Source organism: Brachypodium distachyon, chromosome 4 (assembly GCF_000005505.3).
Source record: "Brachypodium distachyon strain Bd21 chromosome 4, Brachypodium_distachyon_v3.0, whole genome shotgun sequence".
NCBI classification, from domain to species: Eukaryota; Viridiplantae; Streptophyta; class Magnoliopsida; order Poales; family Poaceae; genus Brachypodium; species Brachypodium distachyon.
In genome coordinates, this window is record NC_016134.3 from 10,103,213 (window position 1) to 10,119,502 (window position 16,290).

The 16,290-nt window shown below is 42.4% G+C and overlaps 2 protein-coding genes across 12 annotated transcripts; both read right to left on the reverse strand.

Annotated features, from left to right (window-relative positions):
* Positions 1 to 996: 996 nt before the first annotated feature.
* Positions 997 to 12,977, reverse strand: LOC100829235. 11 transcript variants are annotated; one of them, XM_010239127.2, is made up of 13 exons: positions 12,750 to 12,976; positions 11,781 to 12,203; positions 11,321 to 11,386; positions 10,159 to 10,218; positions 5,561 to 5,617; positions 5,342 to 5,449; positions 5,082 to 5,189; positions 4,822 to 4,929; positions 4,657 to 4,707; positions 3,887 to 3,991; positions 3,561 to 3,802; positions 2,783 to 2,845; positions 997 to 1,550 (listed from the first exon to the last, which is right to left on the reverse strand). In XM_010239127.2, the coding sequence occupies exons 1-13, from the start codon at positions 12,819 to 12,821 to the stop codon at positions 1,547 to 1,549; spliced, it is 1,467 nt and encodes a 488-aa protein (XP_010237429.1). In that variant the 5' UTR covers positions 12,822 to 12,976; the 3' UTR covers positions 997 to 1,546. The 11 variants fall into 11 exon arrangements, 10 of the variants coding, with proteins under 10 accessions (XP_010237429.1, XP_024310648.1, XP_010237431.1 ...); XM_024454880.1 differs by adding an exon at positions 12,292 to 12,405 and having other exon boundaries at positions 3,561 to 3,991; positions 11,781 to 12,198; positions 12,750 to 12,964; XM_010239129.2 differs by lacking the exon at positions 3,887 to 3,991 and having other exon boundaries at positions 12,750 to 12,977.
* A 2,138-nt stretch (positions 12,978 to 15,115) lies between these two features.
* On the reverse strand, positions 15,116 to 16,033 carry LOC112268775 (GDSL esterase/lipase At5g03600-like). Its single transcript, XM_024454884.1, has 3 exons — positions 15,924 to 16,033; positions 15,540 to 15,809; positions 15,116 to 15,427 (listed from the first exon to the last, which is right to left on the reverse strand). Exons 2-3 carry the CDS (start codon positions 15,604 to 15,606, stop codon positions 15,177 to 15,179), a joined length of 318 nt encoding a protein of 105 aa, XP_024310652.1. The 5' UTR covers positions 15,607 to 15,809; positions 15,924 to 16,033; the 3' UTR covers positions 15,116 to 15,176.
* Between the last annotated feature and the right edge of the window lie 257 nt (positions 16,034 to 16,290).

A 16,290-nucleotide genomic window follows, 5' to 3' on the forward strand; every position in this document is an offset into this window, starting at 1 on the left:
AACTACAATTTACCTCATCACTTCGAAATTATTTGGATTAAGCTGAGCGTATATATGATTTCACAAAGTACTTTTGTAGTACTACCATTGTTAACCATGCATTATTGGATTTATAATTCCAGATCGAAGACAGAATACACATGTTAAATCAGAGCAGAAAGGGAGAGAAACACAATTAATTACTCGAATGAATCAATCACGATCGATGCGCTAGAGGAGTTAACCACGTCCAAACTGAGCACATATATTCAGGTTCCAAAAATATGTTGTTTGATCAAGCTAGTAGAGATGTTGGAACAGTCGAGTTCTCCGCCAACTCCGGCAGTCCACTCGATCGCATGGTGTGTGCTGTCATTGTTGTTTGGTCATCTCCAAAATCCACCAAGTTACACCAAATTTCAAACCGTGGACAAAGCAATAATACAATTTATTAGGTATGTGTTGTAAGATGGGAAAGGTGCAGGACTTGCACTTTTATAGGCGCACAATCGAGGCGCACAATCGAACCAAAGAAACAAAGAGTGAAATCTTGTCGATCGGGCTCACATAGTTTGCATTTGGTACACATGCTGAACTAGGTTAGTTCTACATGAGATCTATATGCTACTAACGAATGGACCATAAGTTCATGAGGGATTAACTGATTAACTGGTTATCACTGATCCGCTTCTAAATTTTTTTGGTACACAACAAATGGTCATATGAATCTACAAAATATTGCAAGTGGTACAGAGTATTCTAATCCCCCCTGCAGATATAGTTGTATACATATGTGAACTTTTTCCTGAATTTCTTAAAAATTTCAAGTGTTTTGACCTTTTTTTCTCCTTCTAAATAGATCGTGTGCTCAGTTGGGAAATCAATTCCAGACATTTTTAACTTTTGAAACTACATCTATCTCAATTGTTTTGAACCTTGCTGTGGTTATTGTTTTGTTTAATGTCAAACTTAATTCGCAACTGGAATGTGTTATGTTGGAATGTGCGTGGCATAAACTCAGAAGAAAAACATGCTCCTCTCAGGCTTCATATTAATGACAATGCAGCCTCTGTAGTCTGTCTACAAGCAACTAAAAGGGAACATTTTGATCATTCCTATATTCTGGGGGCCTAATTACGATCTGGAACAGTGCTTGTTTCACTGGTAATGTGATTTTTATAGTAACCATTGGGCCATTATAATTCGTTTCACTTCAAACCACACCTCCTCCTCTTGGACCCTCTGCAACATATATGGACCTTGTTCTGGTGACAGACGTGTGGAATTCACTGACTGGCTTTATGAGCTGCAAATTGATCCCAATGATAATTGGGTTTTAATGGGAGATTTCAATTTTATCAGATCGATGGAAAATAGGAATAGACCCGGTGAGAATACAGATGACATGTTGCTGTTTAATGATGTCATTCGAGTTTTAGAGCTTGTAGAAATTCCAATTAAGGGAACGTCTTTCACTTGGAGTAATATGCAAGATTCTCCTTTACTAGAGCAGCGTCGTCGCCAAAACCTGGGACGCAATGGTATCCAATCGACGGTGCATCTTGGTTCAACTGGCAAGTGTTCAACAAGCAATTGTCAGTACAAATTCGCAATCAACAAGAACTTTGTAGCAACATATACTATAAATACAAGTCGGTTCCAAGGATGGATGCATATCTAACGTTTAATGAGCATGAAGTACTTTTTCATTTGCAAAGAGAATAATTCCAATGATTAAGTTGGAAGATATTTAATTTGTAAGCAAGTAACAAGTAATTATACAGATACCCCAACAAGTGGCTGCACTTCATCCACTTCTCTTCAAGCGACTAGCGAGCTAGCATGGACTCCCTCGATACATATCAATTCCAAAACCAAATTCACTAGGCATGGACTCCCAGTGGTCCCATTTTCTAGAAAAGCTTCCTTTGAAAGTAAAGAAACTAATTGTACTTAAGTTTTACCAAATGAGACATATAAATTTGATATTTTACCAACCGTATATATATAGCCCAACCAAGTCTCAGCTCAATTACGCTCAACGTGATGGAGTGTGTCTGAGCAACTATAGTAATGCCTTTTATATTTTATTTGCTTAACACCAAACCACCTTATGAGCTATGCCCTCTTGACACGATCGAAGGTCCATTATCCACAAAGAGAGCCCGTACTTTCTGTCGGTAAACACCGCAAAGCCGATGATGTACCAAAGGCAAACAGTTTGAATGCTACAATGGCACAATCTCACAAATAACCAAGCCCATCCCCTGGTGCATCATGTGGTTCTACAGCGAATACATGTGTTCAAATTACAACAACACTGGCTCAGCCTTTAGTGACCAGGGGAAGACTACCACATATACAGCTGGTTCTTGTGGACACTGAACATATCATAACTAGGCACTTGCCCAAGCCTAAATCAAGCTTGATTGTGTCCTAAAAATACCAGATGTGCCATTAGCGATAAAATACTAGCCCAAATTCCCGAAACTTAATTCGCAACGGATTCCACCATTACTGTCATCAGAGTAATATCCACATGGCTAAGAATTTTACACATGTACCATCCTATTTCCATGCATATTATCAATAACAGTTAACAGTGGATAATGTTACTGAGGTGACAATACTAAGTGACATCAACTATTATGGGAGTTTCGATGCATCAATTGGCAATGACTACTTTTGTACCCACAAACATCCAATTTATCAAAATTAAGCATATATGAGTAACAGTTTGAACAAAATCCTACATAATTTGAACATAATAATGGGATCAACATGGTCAAGGTTGAATGCTTGCCTTCCTTGTTGAGAACTTGTAGTGGCTTGGGATTGACCTCGCACTTCTGTAGCACGTCGATGTCTATATGAAGAAAGCCAAGTAATGAAAATAGTCACCAAATAAACTTCGACAGAGACTAAATCAAACTTACTTTTGCAGAGTCTGAAGTCCGTGATTTTAGAAAAAAAATAAGAAACAAGAATCACATTAATCAAAGTTCGTTATTATGCTCAGGTTACTGCCTTCATGGGACCCGAATCCCAATAGTGATCCAAGATCCAATTTGTCAAAAACGTTACAGTTTTAGTTCTGTGCAGTTTGGACCACAACAATTAAAACAATCAATACTCAATTCCACAATGAATCTTACGAAAGAGGTACTTGAAAGGTGAAACCAAAGTGAAAAAAATGATTAAAAATTTGTGTGTTGCCTAACTGGAGACTCACATAAAGCTCCAGCCTTATCCATCGGACAGAAAGTTATGAATTTGCGTGTTTGTATAAAAATTAAATATCTAGAAATTCACACATTAATCGAAAGAACATAGTTGTCTAAACATACATCCAGATTATGTCTTACATTACATGGTAGAAGTGTAGAACAATGTGTTGGAATCAAAAGTAAGTCTTTTCTTGTATACGTGTAGATAAAAACAAACAAAAGTCAAAATCTAATAAAGATCTCTAGTAATTTCCACATATTAACTTACACATCTGACAAGTATTATCCAAAACTTTTACTGTTCATAAATTTTAATGTCGTCAGCATCTGAACAAAGGTAAGCAATGGTAGTACCTTTGCGGGTGGAGGGTGGAGTTAACAACGACGGCAATCATTTGATTGATGTTAGATACCATCTGATCCAGTACCTCATGTAGTTGTTTAGACAGTTTACCAGGCGAGCTGGAAGCACACATGATGATGAGGCCCCTTCTTTGACAGGCAGTGACGAGTTTGTGGGCTTCACAGAAGGTCACAAGGAGCTTCTTTAGTGCGTCGCGCATCGCTGGTTCTTCCGCCATTGCCGTGTTCTCGAGCTGCGACAGGAGGGTACTGACTTTGGTCACACGCTTATCAATCTCAATGCAGTCTTCCTCATTCTGAATAACCGTCTCCACCACCTCTTTGATGTTGCGTGCAACTTCAGCAATTTGTTGAAGCAGGCTGCGTGGTTGACCGGTCCTCCCACCATCAAGACCAGGGGCAGACGATGGTTGGGGAACGAGCTAATATAATGTGGTTATTTTATCATTATAGCATGAAAATCATAAAAAAAAATTATAGGATTTAACGTACTAAGGACTTTAGGATAACTTTCAATGGATTTAGATTCAGTGCCAATTTTATCATGAGGGTACATGTTTTATGGTGGACATAATTTTCCATCCAGTACCACCAAGGCAGACTCTCAAAATTGCTGACGAAATCCACCGAACAAGATACATTCAACCACGGTTGGTGGATCGGGTGTACAATTTTGAGAAGCTGTCTTATAAGACTGAGTTGTCAGAGAGGTGAGAAATCAGGTCCACTCTCAAGCTTGTAATTCCATGACAAAGTTGGTCCCTAAATTCTTCTCTTAAGTTGATGAGTCAAATCTGAAGTTTTCAAACAGTTATTGTGTACCTTAATTGAAGGTTTATGGATTTATTTATAGTAATGGGGACATAATATACATTTTTTTAAAAGGACTAGAGGCAAAAAGTGAACTGACAAATATGGTATTCACTCTTGCACGTCGTGATGCACCAGGATATCCACAGTATATAGTCGCGCAGAACCAACTAACAAACATGCAGACAATGGTTCACTTCTTCTATTTGTCTAATCCATGCCATAAAACAGTATTACCAAATACATGCTATGTACGGTAGTAACCAAAGTATCGCACCTTTTGGGGAGTACGCTTTCTTGCCATATTGCAGCAGCAACCTAGAGCAACCTGGTAGACAATGATTCACACACAGAAGCATTAATTCATCTGGACCATGTGAATGATACCATCCCAAATTAGGAGTATCTGTCACACAACAGGAAGAGAATGAAAGAATCATACGATTGAGCTATCCCACTGGCTGTCGACTCTTGCTGGAGAGGCATCCAACTCGCTGTCTATTGTTACTGGACGGGCGGCTTCATACGCGTGTGCACGTGGGAAGAAATTCTAATTGATTACAACAGAGAAGAAAATTTCACAAGCAATCAGCATGAAAGCCCAACATTCACAAAGTTGCATGTACACAATGGAGAAAATATGATACCATCCAAAATTAGGAGTATCTCTCACACAGCAGGAAGAGAATGAAAGAATCATACGATTGAGCTATCCCACTGGCTGTCGACTCTTGCTGGAGAGGCATCCAACTCGCTGTCTATTGTTACTGGACGGGCGGCTTCATACGCGCGTGCGCGTGGGAAGAAATTCTAATTGATTACAACAGAGAAGAAAATTTCACAAGCAATCAGCATGAAAGCCCAACATTCACAAAGTTGCATGTACACAATGGAGAAAATATGATACCATCCAAAATTAGGAGTATCTCTCACACAGCAGGAAGAGAATGAAAGAATCATACAATTGAGCTATCCCACGCGCTGTCGACTCTTACTGGAGGGTCATCCCACTCGCTGTCTATTGTTACTGGAGGGGCGACTTCATACGCTTGTGCGCTTTGCAGCATATGCTAATTGATTACAATAAAGAAGAAAATTTCACAAGAAATCGGCATGAAAGCCCCACATTCACAAAGTTGCATGTACACAATGGAGAAAATGACACATAAACTAGGTCATACCTTAAAAGATAAGTCACCAGCTCCCTTCCATTCTATGAATCTGGGAAGCAAACCATCCTATGAATACCAAAGTTCCATGTCATGTGTTGTGACACAATATCTCTCATATTCCTTACCGTTGCTTAACTCCACAGCGACATTCTTGTCAGAGTGATCTTTAATAATTTATATTGATCTTCCTTTAGAAATATGCATTGTTTATATTGATCTTCCTTTAGAAATATGCATTGTTTAGACATTACCATGTCAGCGCATATATACAAGATACACATATTTTAAATTCATCGATAATTGTTGGGCTGAGCTTGTGTGTGTGTTTGGTGTGGCCCAATGGCCCACTCCTGTATATGTATTAGTACCCTTAGTATGGGATGGAATAGAGATGAATCCAGAAATTTCCCCAAGTTACCATATGGTATCAGAGCTTAGGATGGATGCGCTCGGTCTTGGCTGGCGGTGAATCGCCGGTGGTGGTGGAGCTCCAGGAGGGGGAAGTGGAAACAGAGGTTCTGCAGCAGGTTGAAGGCAGCAGCGGCTGGGTGCAGGAGGTTAGTGATTTCTGGAGGCAAAGAGGTTGTGTGTGCTTGCTGCTGTTGTGGTCTGAGAAGAAGAGAAAAGAAGAAGCTGCAAGAAGTGAAGAAGTAGAGGGAAATTTGTTGGGCTGCTTCTTCTGTTGAGGCTGAGAAGGGAAAATTCTTGCAAGAATGGGGGAAAATCAGGGAATCGACAAGGTGCTTGAGAAATTGTCTCAGTTGTTCAAGGCGAATAACAAGGACAATCTAATTTTGATGGGAAAAGGTTCAGATGGGATGCTTGAAATCTCAGTGGAGGAGTTAGAGAAACTGAAAAACTTAAGAAGGGTTGAGAGAGATATAGAGAACACAGGAATGACAACTGTACTTGGTACTGCATGTCAAGCTTCTACATTTCCACATGTCTCAAAATCAAAGTGGATACTGGATTCAGGGGCATCTCCACATGTTACGGGCACATCGAGCGAGTTCACAACATTTACTCCATACTCCTCAACATGCAAGGAAACTATCCAGATTGCTGATGGGACTTCACAACCTGTTAGGGGTGTTGGTGACGTTCAATGCACTCCATCTATTATGTTGTCATCAGTTTTATATGCTCCCTCTTTTCCAGTTAATTTGATATCAATGAATTCCTTGGTTGATCATATGGATTGTCGAATTACAGTTGATCTGCACAACTGTTTAATCGAAGAAAGGAAGACTAGAAAGAAACTTGGAACTGGTACTAGGTACAATGGTCTATGGTACTTGGATAGAAGAAGAACCGACAGAGTCATATGCAGTGCTTTGGCAGTTGCTACAAGTGAAACAGAGGCTAAGGTGATTCTCCTTCATTGTCGGTTGGGCCATCTGTCATTCGATACCATGAGTAAGGTCTTCCTCATGAGTTGAGTAAGGTGGAGAAAAACAAGCTAGTCTGTGATGCTTGTGAGTATGGAAAGCACACAAGGACGTCGTATGTGAGTCGTGGACTCCGTAGTACTTCGCCATTTGTGTTGATTCATTCTGATGTTTGGACTTCTCCCGTGGTCTCTGTGAGTGGAATGAAATATTTTGTCACTTTTATTGACTGCTATTCCCGTATGACTTGGATATATCCGATGAAGCACAAATCTGAGGTACTCCGTTGCTTCCAAGACTTCTATGCCTACGTTAGAAATCAATTCAATACTTGTGTTCAGTTTATAAGAATAGATAACGGGACAGAGTATGTGAATAAGGAATTCAACGATTTTCTTTCAGCTGAAGGAATATTACATCAAACTTCTTGCCCCGACACATCCCCACAAAATGAAGTGGCTGAAAGGAAGAATCGACATCTTCTAGAGGTAGCTAGATCAATGATGTTCACTATGAATGTACCTAAGTTTCTATGGAGTGAAGCAGTTATGACGGCTACCTACCTCATTAACCGTATGCCATCAAGAGTGCTTGGGATGAAGACTCCTTATGAGATGATCTTTGGGAGAAATGAGTTCATTGTTCTGCCAAAGGTGTTTGGATGCACCTGCTTTGTTAGAGACCACAGGCCCTTGGTGGGAAAGTTAGATCCACGTGCTGTGAAATGCATCTTCATAGGTTACTCATCCGAACAAAAGGGCTACAAGTGTCGGAGTCCTAGTGAGTGACGAACATTTGTGAGCATGGATGTGACATTTAGGGAGTTTGAGCCGTTCTATGGAGAGAAGACTGATCTCAGCTCATTATTTGACTTTGACTCACCTAGCATGAGTGATGCTAGTTGAGAGGGGGAGAGTGAAGCATTGAGGACAAAGGAAGATGAACCATCGAGGGTTGTGGTTGGTTCAATTCCATGTACTGTGAGTTGGAGGAAGCCGAATGAGGAGGAAAATTTGAAGGTGTATACGAGGAGGCAAGCTATGGAGGAAGAGATATGACGGAAGCAGAATGAGGAAGAAAATTTAAGGGTGTACACAGGAGACAATTGCAACAGCAGGCTCCGACAACTAGTGAGCAGCAACCGGGTCCAACATTTTATAACACAAGTGACACACGGGTGCAGGGGGAGCAACAGGTTCCAACAACAGTTGAAATTGTTGACTTGTCTGATGCCGAGAGATGTGTCACACCAACTCCATCTAATGCAAACGACCCACTGGATTTGCCTATTGCATTGAGGAAACGAACCCGGGTTGGAGCTGGAAAACCTCCGGATAGGTATGGTTTTGAGCATGACATAGCTAATTATGTATCTTACACATCTTTGTCTCCGAGATACAGGGCCTTCACTGCATCATTGCAATCTGTGGTCATCCCGAGATATTGGGAAGCAGCAAAGCAAGACCTGAAGTGGCACGAGGCCATGATAGAGTTGAATGCTCTTGAAAAGAATAGAACTTGGGAGCTCGTACATCTTCCAGAAGGAAAGAAAGTTGTTAGTTGCAAGTAGATCTACACTGTGAAGCAAAATCCGAAAGGAATGGTTGAAAGGTACAAGGCAAGATTAGTTGCCAGAGGATATAGTCAAACATATGGGATTGACTACGATGAGACCTTTGCACCAGTGGCGAATATGAACACGGTGAGGATCTTAATCTCCTGTGCAACTAACTTTGGGTGGCCTCTTCATCAACTAGACGTAAAAAATGCTTTCTTGCATGGTGATCTACAAGAAGTTTACATGGAGATTCCGCCCGGTTTCTCAACTCCTAAAACAGAACGAAAGGTGTGCAGATTGAGAAAGTCCTTGTATGGGCTCAAGCAATCTCCACGAGCGTGGTTCGATAGGTTCCGACATGCTGTATGTGATATGGGGTATAAACAATGCAATGGGGATCACACTGTATTTTACCGACACTCAGGACGTCAAATTATGATCCTTGCGGTATATGTTGATGATATTATCATCACAGGAGATGATGATGAGTAGATATCACAACTAAAGAAGAATCTAAGCAAGGAGTTTGAGGTCAAAGACCTTGGCCAACTTAAATATTTCCTTGGCATCGAAATAGCAAGGTCACCCAAAGGGATAGTTCTCTCACAAGGGAAGTACGCCTTGGACTTGCTTAGTGACACGGGCATGCTTGGGTGTCGAGCTGCATCAAACCCCATTGACCAAAACCATAAGCTTTGTGCCCAGTCAGGAGAACCGGTGGATAAAGAAAACTATCTGAGACTTGTAGGGAGACTCCTATATTTATGCCATACAAGGCCTGACATTGTCTACGCTGTGAGTGTGGTGAGCAGATACATGCATGATCCTAGGAGTGGACATCTAGATGCAGTATACCATATCTTGCGATATCTAAAAGGCAGCCCCGGTAAGGGGATATGGTCTAAGAAGAATGGTCATTTGAATGCAGATGGTTATAGTGATGCCGACTGGGTGAGTTGTCTTGATGATAGGAGATCAACTTCGGGATATTGTGTTTTTGTTGGAGGAAACCTAGTGTCGTGGAGAAGCAAGAAGCAATCAGTTGTCTCGATCAACTGCTGAAGCAGAGTACAGGGCTATGTCACTAGGCCTTAGTGAGATGTTGTGGGTAAGAAATCTCTTGTCATAACTGAAAGTGCTGAGAAGGGGTCCTTTGAAGGTTTGGTGTGATAATAAATCAGCTATCAGCATTGCCAACAACCCAGTCCAGCATGATAGAACAAAGCATGTGGAGATAGATCGTTTCTTTATTAAGGAGAAGCTAGATGAGGGTATAATAGAGTTAAATCATGTAAATTCAGGGAACCAACTAGCAGATTAACCAAGGGTTTAGGAGTCAAAGAATGCAATATAGCTTGTAACAAGATGGGAATGATAGATATCTATCATCCATCTTGAGGGGGAGTGTTGGGCTGAGCTTGTGTGTGTGTTTGGTGTGGCCCAATGGCCCACTCCTGTATATGTATTAGTACCCTTAGTATGGGATGGAATAGAGATGAATCCAGAAATTTCCCCAAGTTACCACAATAATCATGCCACTGTCATATGTGCGTCACTAGTTTTGAAATTAAATTTGTTAACAAAGTGCACAATTATCTAACAGGACGATCACCGTCGCAACTCAACACATATTGGTGGCATATGTAGGGAAGTGGTCATACCCTTTGTGATGTCTGGATCCGAACTTGCTTGTCAGCTTCGTCTTGATATTGTTTCGTCATCTGGTAGTCAAGTATTCAGACATACTATCATATACATATACCATAGCAGCATCCATAATGTTTAGGCAATGGGAAGGGGTCTAAGCTTTGACACTGGGAAGGGGTCTAAGCTTCCAAATGACCAAATGTAGTCTAGCATGCAGAATCAGTTTGTTGGGACCAACATCTAAATAGAAAATCACCTCTTGGCACCTCACTCTATATCTCTCCTTATCTTACTGACATGTGACCTCTCTCCCTCCCTCTTTATCCGTCCTCTCTTTCTATGAAGCGGGTCTTAAATACACATTACACAGGTTATATGTTTTTAGTGGAAACCTCTTTTTTCACACACACATTGTCGATGCTCTAAAATGATACCCTAAAAAAATTCCATATATGCCATCTAGACTTTGGTCACTTTCAAATATGCCACTCAAAATTCTTGTTCAAAATATAGCCACTCAAACTTTGTACTAGTTACAAATATCCTACTACTGCTAGTTGACCGTCAATTGGTTGCTGGAAAGATGATTTTTCCCTTTATGCTGGTTTTGATATATGACACTCTGTAGTAGGTGTGTCTGTTGACATGTTTTTGCATATTTTAGAGAAAAGGTTTATAGATTCTTGCATAGTTTGACCCACAAAATTGGAGCACATTTTAGCAGCATAATAGGAAAAATATTCCACAGCATATCCCTTCAAATTCAGCATAGCATCACAATTATCAGAAGAAAAATTCAGAAACACATCCTCTCACTTCAATATAGTATCACCATCATGATTAAGGGTATTTTGGTCAATAGGCTCCTAGAAGGTCAACTATCACTCTGACAGTTCACTAAAGGTAGTGCCACATTTGGAAGCGCCACAAAGTTTGTGTGGTACATTTGGAACCAGGATTATTTGAGTCACGTATTTGGAAGTGACCAAATTATCAATGGTATGTATGAAATTTTCTCTAAACACTGCTATTATGTGTATATAGTATATGCAGCAAAGCTAGATCACCGTAATGGATCTTGTAGATATGATTCAGCACATCTTATTTTAAATCACCTATACATCAAATTCACAACGCATCCATACAAATTACAAATAATTATTGCTAGAAGGGTACCTTTTGTGGCAGACTTGGTGGTTGCATTGCTTGGGAATGGAAAGGTGTGCGTATACTAGAGTGAACCTGAAAATTTTAAATGCACATGTCATGCATGGTGGTGGTGGCAGGTGGAAAGTACTTATTGACAATTTTTACACATATGCCATATAAAAAATACTTTTTAAAATACATTGGCTGTCAGAGTTTTTTTTTTTGACGAAAATGCAGCAGCGCTGCCTTTCATTACTTAAGGGGGAGTTAGAGATTTAATTACAAACATGGAACAACAGATGAGAGGAAGGTGGGGAGCAACTACAGCTGGAGGGAAAAAGGAGCATGTAACTCGGGAGAGCGAACCCTGCGAAACCACATTTGCTCAATCATCTAAAAGTAACAGATGAGAGTTTCCAAATTAGTTTGACTTTACTTATATCCACAGTTACTAAAAACCTGGAAGGTGAGTAATTAATAGGCAGACCTGTGAATGCAGAGGTGGAACACCGTCTTGATATTTCCTCGGCAGTTGGTAGCTCATGATGGTCAACATTACGTCCGAGTTTAGATGCGATATACGCTGCTCCACCTTGCTTAACTGCCGGGACAGCTTCCCAGAGGTGTAGTAAACACAAATGATATTCCTCTCCTCCTGGCACTCGATGATGACCTCAAGCGCCTCACCAAGTATCTTGTCGAGTGCCTCAAGCGCAGCCATCACCGCTGAATCCTCCATCAACTCCATGTTATTCCCATGCTGCGAGAGTGTTTTATTGAGTATCTCAATGCGGCTCTTAATGTGATGGCAATCCTTCTTATTCTGACGAACTGTATCGGCCGCCTCCTTGATCTTGAGGGCAACTCCAACAACCTTCGCTACGCCGCCCACTGCATCGATCATCCTGATCTTGGAGTGCAACCAAACGGATAAGCTGCTGAAGAGAAGGGGAAAAAATTTCCGAATCTCTTCCTCAAAACGTTAAAGCATTAGCAACCTAGCTTCTTGGTTCCTCTCCTTTTCTTTCCTCCCAATCTCTTCCTCCAAGTGCCTCAGTTGTTAGTCTCTATTGGCTCAGCAGCAAGCCTGCTCGCCCCATGAATGAGCTAATCTAATGTAGAGACAAATGACACGCTTATCCGCCCGCATAAGCAATGAAATAACTTAACGTTCTCGCAAAAAAAAAAACACTTAACGTCAAGCAGGGCGCAATTTGTAAGAGAGAGAGTAAGGACCAGCGCAAAGTCTTCTCCCGAAGCTACAAGGAAATGGGAAGGACAGACTGCGCAACAGCATCTTGCAATAGAAAAAGGTCAATTATGCTGCACGACCCCTCACATCATATGATGCCAACGTTAACGCGTCGCGGTGGCGGACAAGGAGAGGAAAAGAAACCGAAATTATGCTCCTGAGCATTCCAACAAACACCTTGTGTTCATCGAGACAGAAGCGTACCTTCCAAACAAATGCCACCGAGGCAGGGGCTTTCCCGTCTTCCCGGCCTGGCTCCTCGAAGGCTCGAGCCATGGAATCGCGCGGGTGCTCGCGCGCAGACTTACCGCCGAAGAGGACGAGCACCCTGGCTTCTGCCTGCTCCCCCGCAGCTAGACTGAGATTTACGTTCAGCTTTCTTTTTTCCCTTCAGATATGAGACTATTTGACGGCAGTTCTCCCTGGAAAGACTGAGACCTATATCTACCCAAGCGTTGCTGGGCTTAAATCGGCCTGGCAACTACGGCCAATCTTAAAATACGGCCCATTCCCCTAAAACAAACAATAGGGCTATGTGAACCAACTTGTGGCTCGTTGTTATTAACGCCTGATTGTTGCTGTCAAAAAAACAAAAAAGGCCTGATCGTTTCCCTCAAAAAAAATTAAGGCCTGTTCTGTTTTTTCGTTAGATTGAATTTATGATTTTGATTTTGACGTTTCTCAAAAAAAAAAAGTTGTGATTTTGACTTACGGTTCGTATAAGCAAAAAGCACCTATTGTTCTTTAAAGAAAGCAAAAGACACCCAGTTATTTGGTTTTGGCTTGGGGTTTGGCTTTTGACTAGATGTTGTTATATGATGGTATATGACAAAAGCCAAAAATAAAACAATCAAATAAGTGTATTATTATTTATAAACAAAAAATATATTCAACATATAAGGTAAGCCTAATCAAACAGATCCTAAAATGCTACTAGTTCAACGTTGATGCGGCCACGTGGGTCTACCGCGGACCGGAGAGAAAAGGACGATATCGGGCCGGCACATGCGACTATGCGAGGGTGGCGTGGAGCAACGACATTTGACTTGGAAAGGCCTCGTTGGTCCGGAAGCATTGGAGGCAGTGGCCCCTCCGCTTGCCCGCGACCTGCATTTGGGCAGGGGGTGATCAGGCCTCGTTTCTCCGAGCGCCTTCCAGGCGCTCGCCTGCCTCGGATTTGGCCCGAGGAAGCCTCCGCCGGATCACTGCCCACAGTAAGCGGTGCTTGCAATGCCATGATCGCAGCAAAAGGCCAACGGTAAACCTAGGTCACGCCGGCGCCGGCAAGGAGAAGTCACTGGAGAAGAGGAGGCGGAGGGCTGGCGGCGGGGTTATTTTTTTCTTTCCGGAGGGGATTGGGCCGGTCGCGGTTCTGCTACTAGCCTGGCAGGTACTGCTATTCTACTGGGCCGGAGAGGTTGCAGGCCCAAACAAATTAAGGACAAAAGCACCTCACAGAACCAAGCTGTTATTTCGCTCAAAAAAAAAGAACCAAGCTGTTATATTCTGACCTTAATACTAGCACATTTGGCGAGGAGAATATTCTCAAAAAAATAATGGCGAGGAGAATGTGCTCTGCAACGACAAAAAGCATATAGGAGCTGATTGTTCATTAATTTTGCGGAGAACTGAAGCATTCCATTCCACATCCATACTGACCAACGAAACAAGATGCAAACATTTTGCGGAACATAACTCACGAAACTGCCTTCATAAAAATCGCAGCTAGATACATATGGCATCGAGAGAGTGCCATCCAAAAACAACGAGGAAATTGCATGGCGGGTCCTTAAACTTGGCAGGTATATTCAGTTTCATCCATTAACTTATAAACTTGCAAAACGAGACCTTAAACATGACACGCCGATTCATTTTAGTCCAAATCGACGAATTCGGGCTGAATTCGGCCATGCTGGCGGCTAATGTGGACATGGTTGGCTCGGGCGGGTTCTTTTCGCGAATTTTTGGGCGATGAAATCTTCCATTTTAACCCTTTGGAAGAGTTCGGTCTCGAACCCGTGGTCTAGCCCTCGCTTGGAGGAGGTGATAACTACGATATTTTCACAAAATACCCTTCCTCATCCTCTGACTATCCTCCCTGTGGCCACGATATGCTCTCATCCTCTAGGGCCAAGACATGATAAAGTCACCTCCCTCGCTGGTGAACCCACTTTGGCCCTACATCGGCGACGTTCTCGCGATCGGTGGCGGCCAAGGGAACGGGGGAGGCGATGGGGGCAGTGGTGTTGACTGCTATACGACGAAGTAGCTGGTGGCGCTTCTGAACCATCGGTTTAAGACTTTGAAGGATTTGGCTTTGTGGACCGGGTATGAGACCTAACTCTTCATGGGGTTAAACGGAATACTCCATCACCTGAAATTGCAAAAAGGACCCCTTATGCCAGCCATGTCTACGTTAGTTGCCAGCGTAGCCGAATTAATCATGAATTCGTTGATTTGGACTAAAATGAACCAATTTGCCAAGTTTAAGGTCTCATTTTCAAAGTTTGAAATTAATGAATGAAACTGAACATGCCCGCCAACTTTGAGGATCTGGCATGCAATTTCCTCCAAAAACAACCAACCTAAACGACGCTCGAAAGTGACCATCCGCAGATTTCCAAACCACAACTAACAAACGACACAACAACCAGAAGACGTCGAGGAACTACTGGATCTAACTTTGATCTGGTCCATGACAGCCTTCCATCCGGCCTGCGTGGGGTGCACATCGTCCCAGTAGAAATGCTTGCTCGGGTCCTTGCACAGCGTGAACAGCCGAACATGCTCGTCCTCGCCCCACTCTCCGCAGAAACCATCCGCATCCGAGCTCTCGCAGCACGGCTTCAGCTTGTACTTGAAGCGCTTCGACGGCTCCGACCCTAAATACATGCAGATAAATTTATCCATCAATTAATTGGACTGAACAAATTAATCAGAAGAATATATGCATTTTTTGTAATTAAACATATTCATGTATATATGTATGTATACCGGGGCTCTGTTCATCGACGATTTTGGAGAAGGCGGTGTTGAGGTCGACGACCTTGACGTTCTCCATCCTCCTGCTAGCTTCGCTGTTGTGGATACTGGCGCCTATGTTGGGGAAGCTGGTGCACTGGTGTGGTTACTCGGCCTGACCTGCTATGGCGTGCACCCGAGAGGGTGAAGATTGTTTACGAGGATTTTGTTGATGCCGAGGTCCTGCAGCCTCTTCACGTACGTCGGGATCTCCGTCGTCACGTTCCCGACAAACGCAACGTGCTACATATGCAAGAGACCATACAAAAAATTAAAGATAATAGTAAAGCCTCTGCATCGAGTATGGGATGACACAGCGATTATATATAGGATGACCCAACGATTATATATACTTACCTCAGTCTGGTTGTAACCTTGGCGACACAGGTGTAGTCATTGCCTGTTGTGGTGGTGTCATGGCAGATGCCATAGGATGGATTAACTTGGGCCGATGGACGATGGTGGATTCAGAGGAGGGGGGACGTGAAAAAGAACACGCACAAAACACGCAAGAACACTCAGATCTATCCAGGTTCGGAGCCCTCTTGCCGAGGTAAGGCTCCTACTCCTGCCTTATCGTATTAGCCGGGATAGAGAAGTTCTACAATAGTGCTCTTTGAACTGTATTCTTGGGGAAGAAGAAGAAGAAAGGAAAAAAAATCCTAGGATGCTCTCTCTCTCTCTTTCCTACAGAGGGGTAAGGTTCTATTTATAGGCCGCACAT

What these genes read in the sequence shown, in the direction of transcription:
- LOC100829235 (XM_010239124.2), bottom strand. Translation starts at nt 12,821, where the DNA reads ATGGCTCGAGCCTTCGAGGAGCCAGGCCGGGAAGACGGGAAAGCCCCT. An exon ending in CACCAAGTCTGCCACAAAAG is followed by an intron (nt 10,219 to 11,320) that starts GTACCCTTCTAG and finishes CTTGACTACCAG; the next exon opens with ATGACGAAACAATATCAAGA. An exon ending in GCCAGTGGGATAGCTCAATC is followed by an intron (nt 4,930 to 5,081) that starts GTATGATTCTTT and finishes GTAATCAATTAG; the next exon opens with AATTTCTTCCCACGTGCACA.
- LOC112268775 (XM_024454884.1), bottom strand. Translation starts at nt 15,606, where the DNA reads ATGGAGAACGTCAAGGTCGTCGACCTCAACACCGCCTTCTCCAAAATC. An exon ending in CGTCGATGAACAGAGCCCCG is followed by an intron (nt 15,428 to 15,539) that starts GTATACATACAT and finishes GCATGTATTTAG; the next exon opens with GGTCGGAGCCGTCGAAGCGC.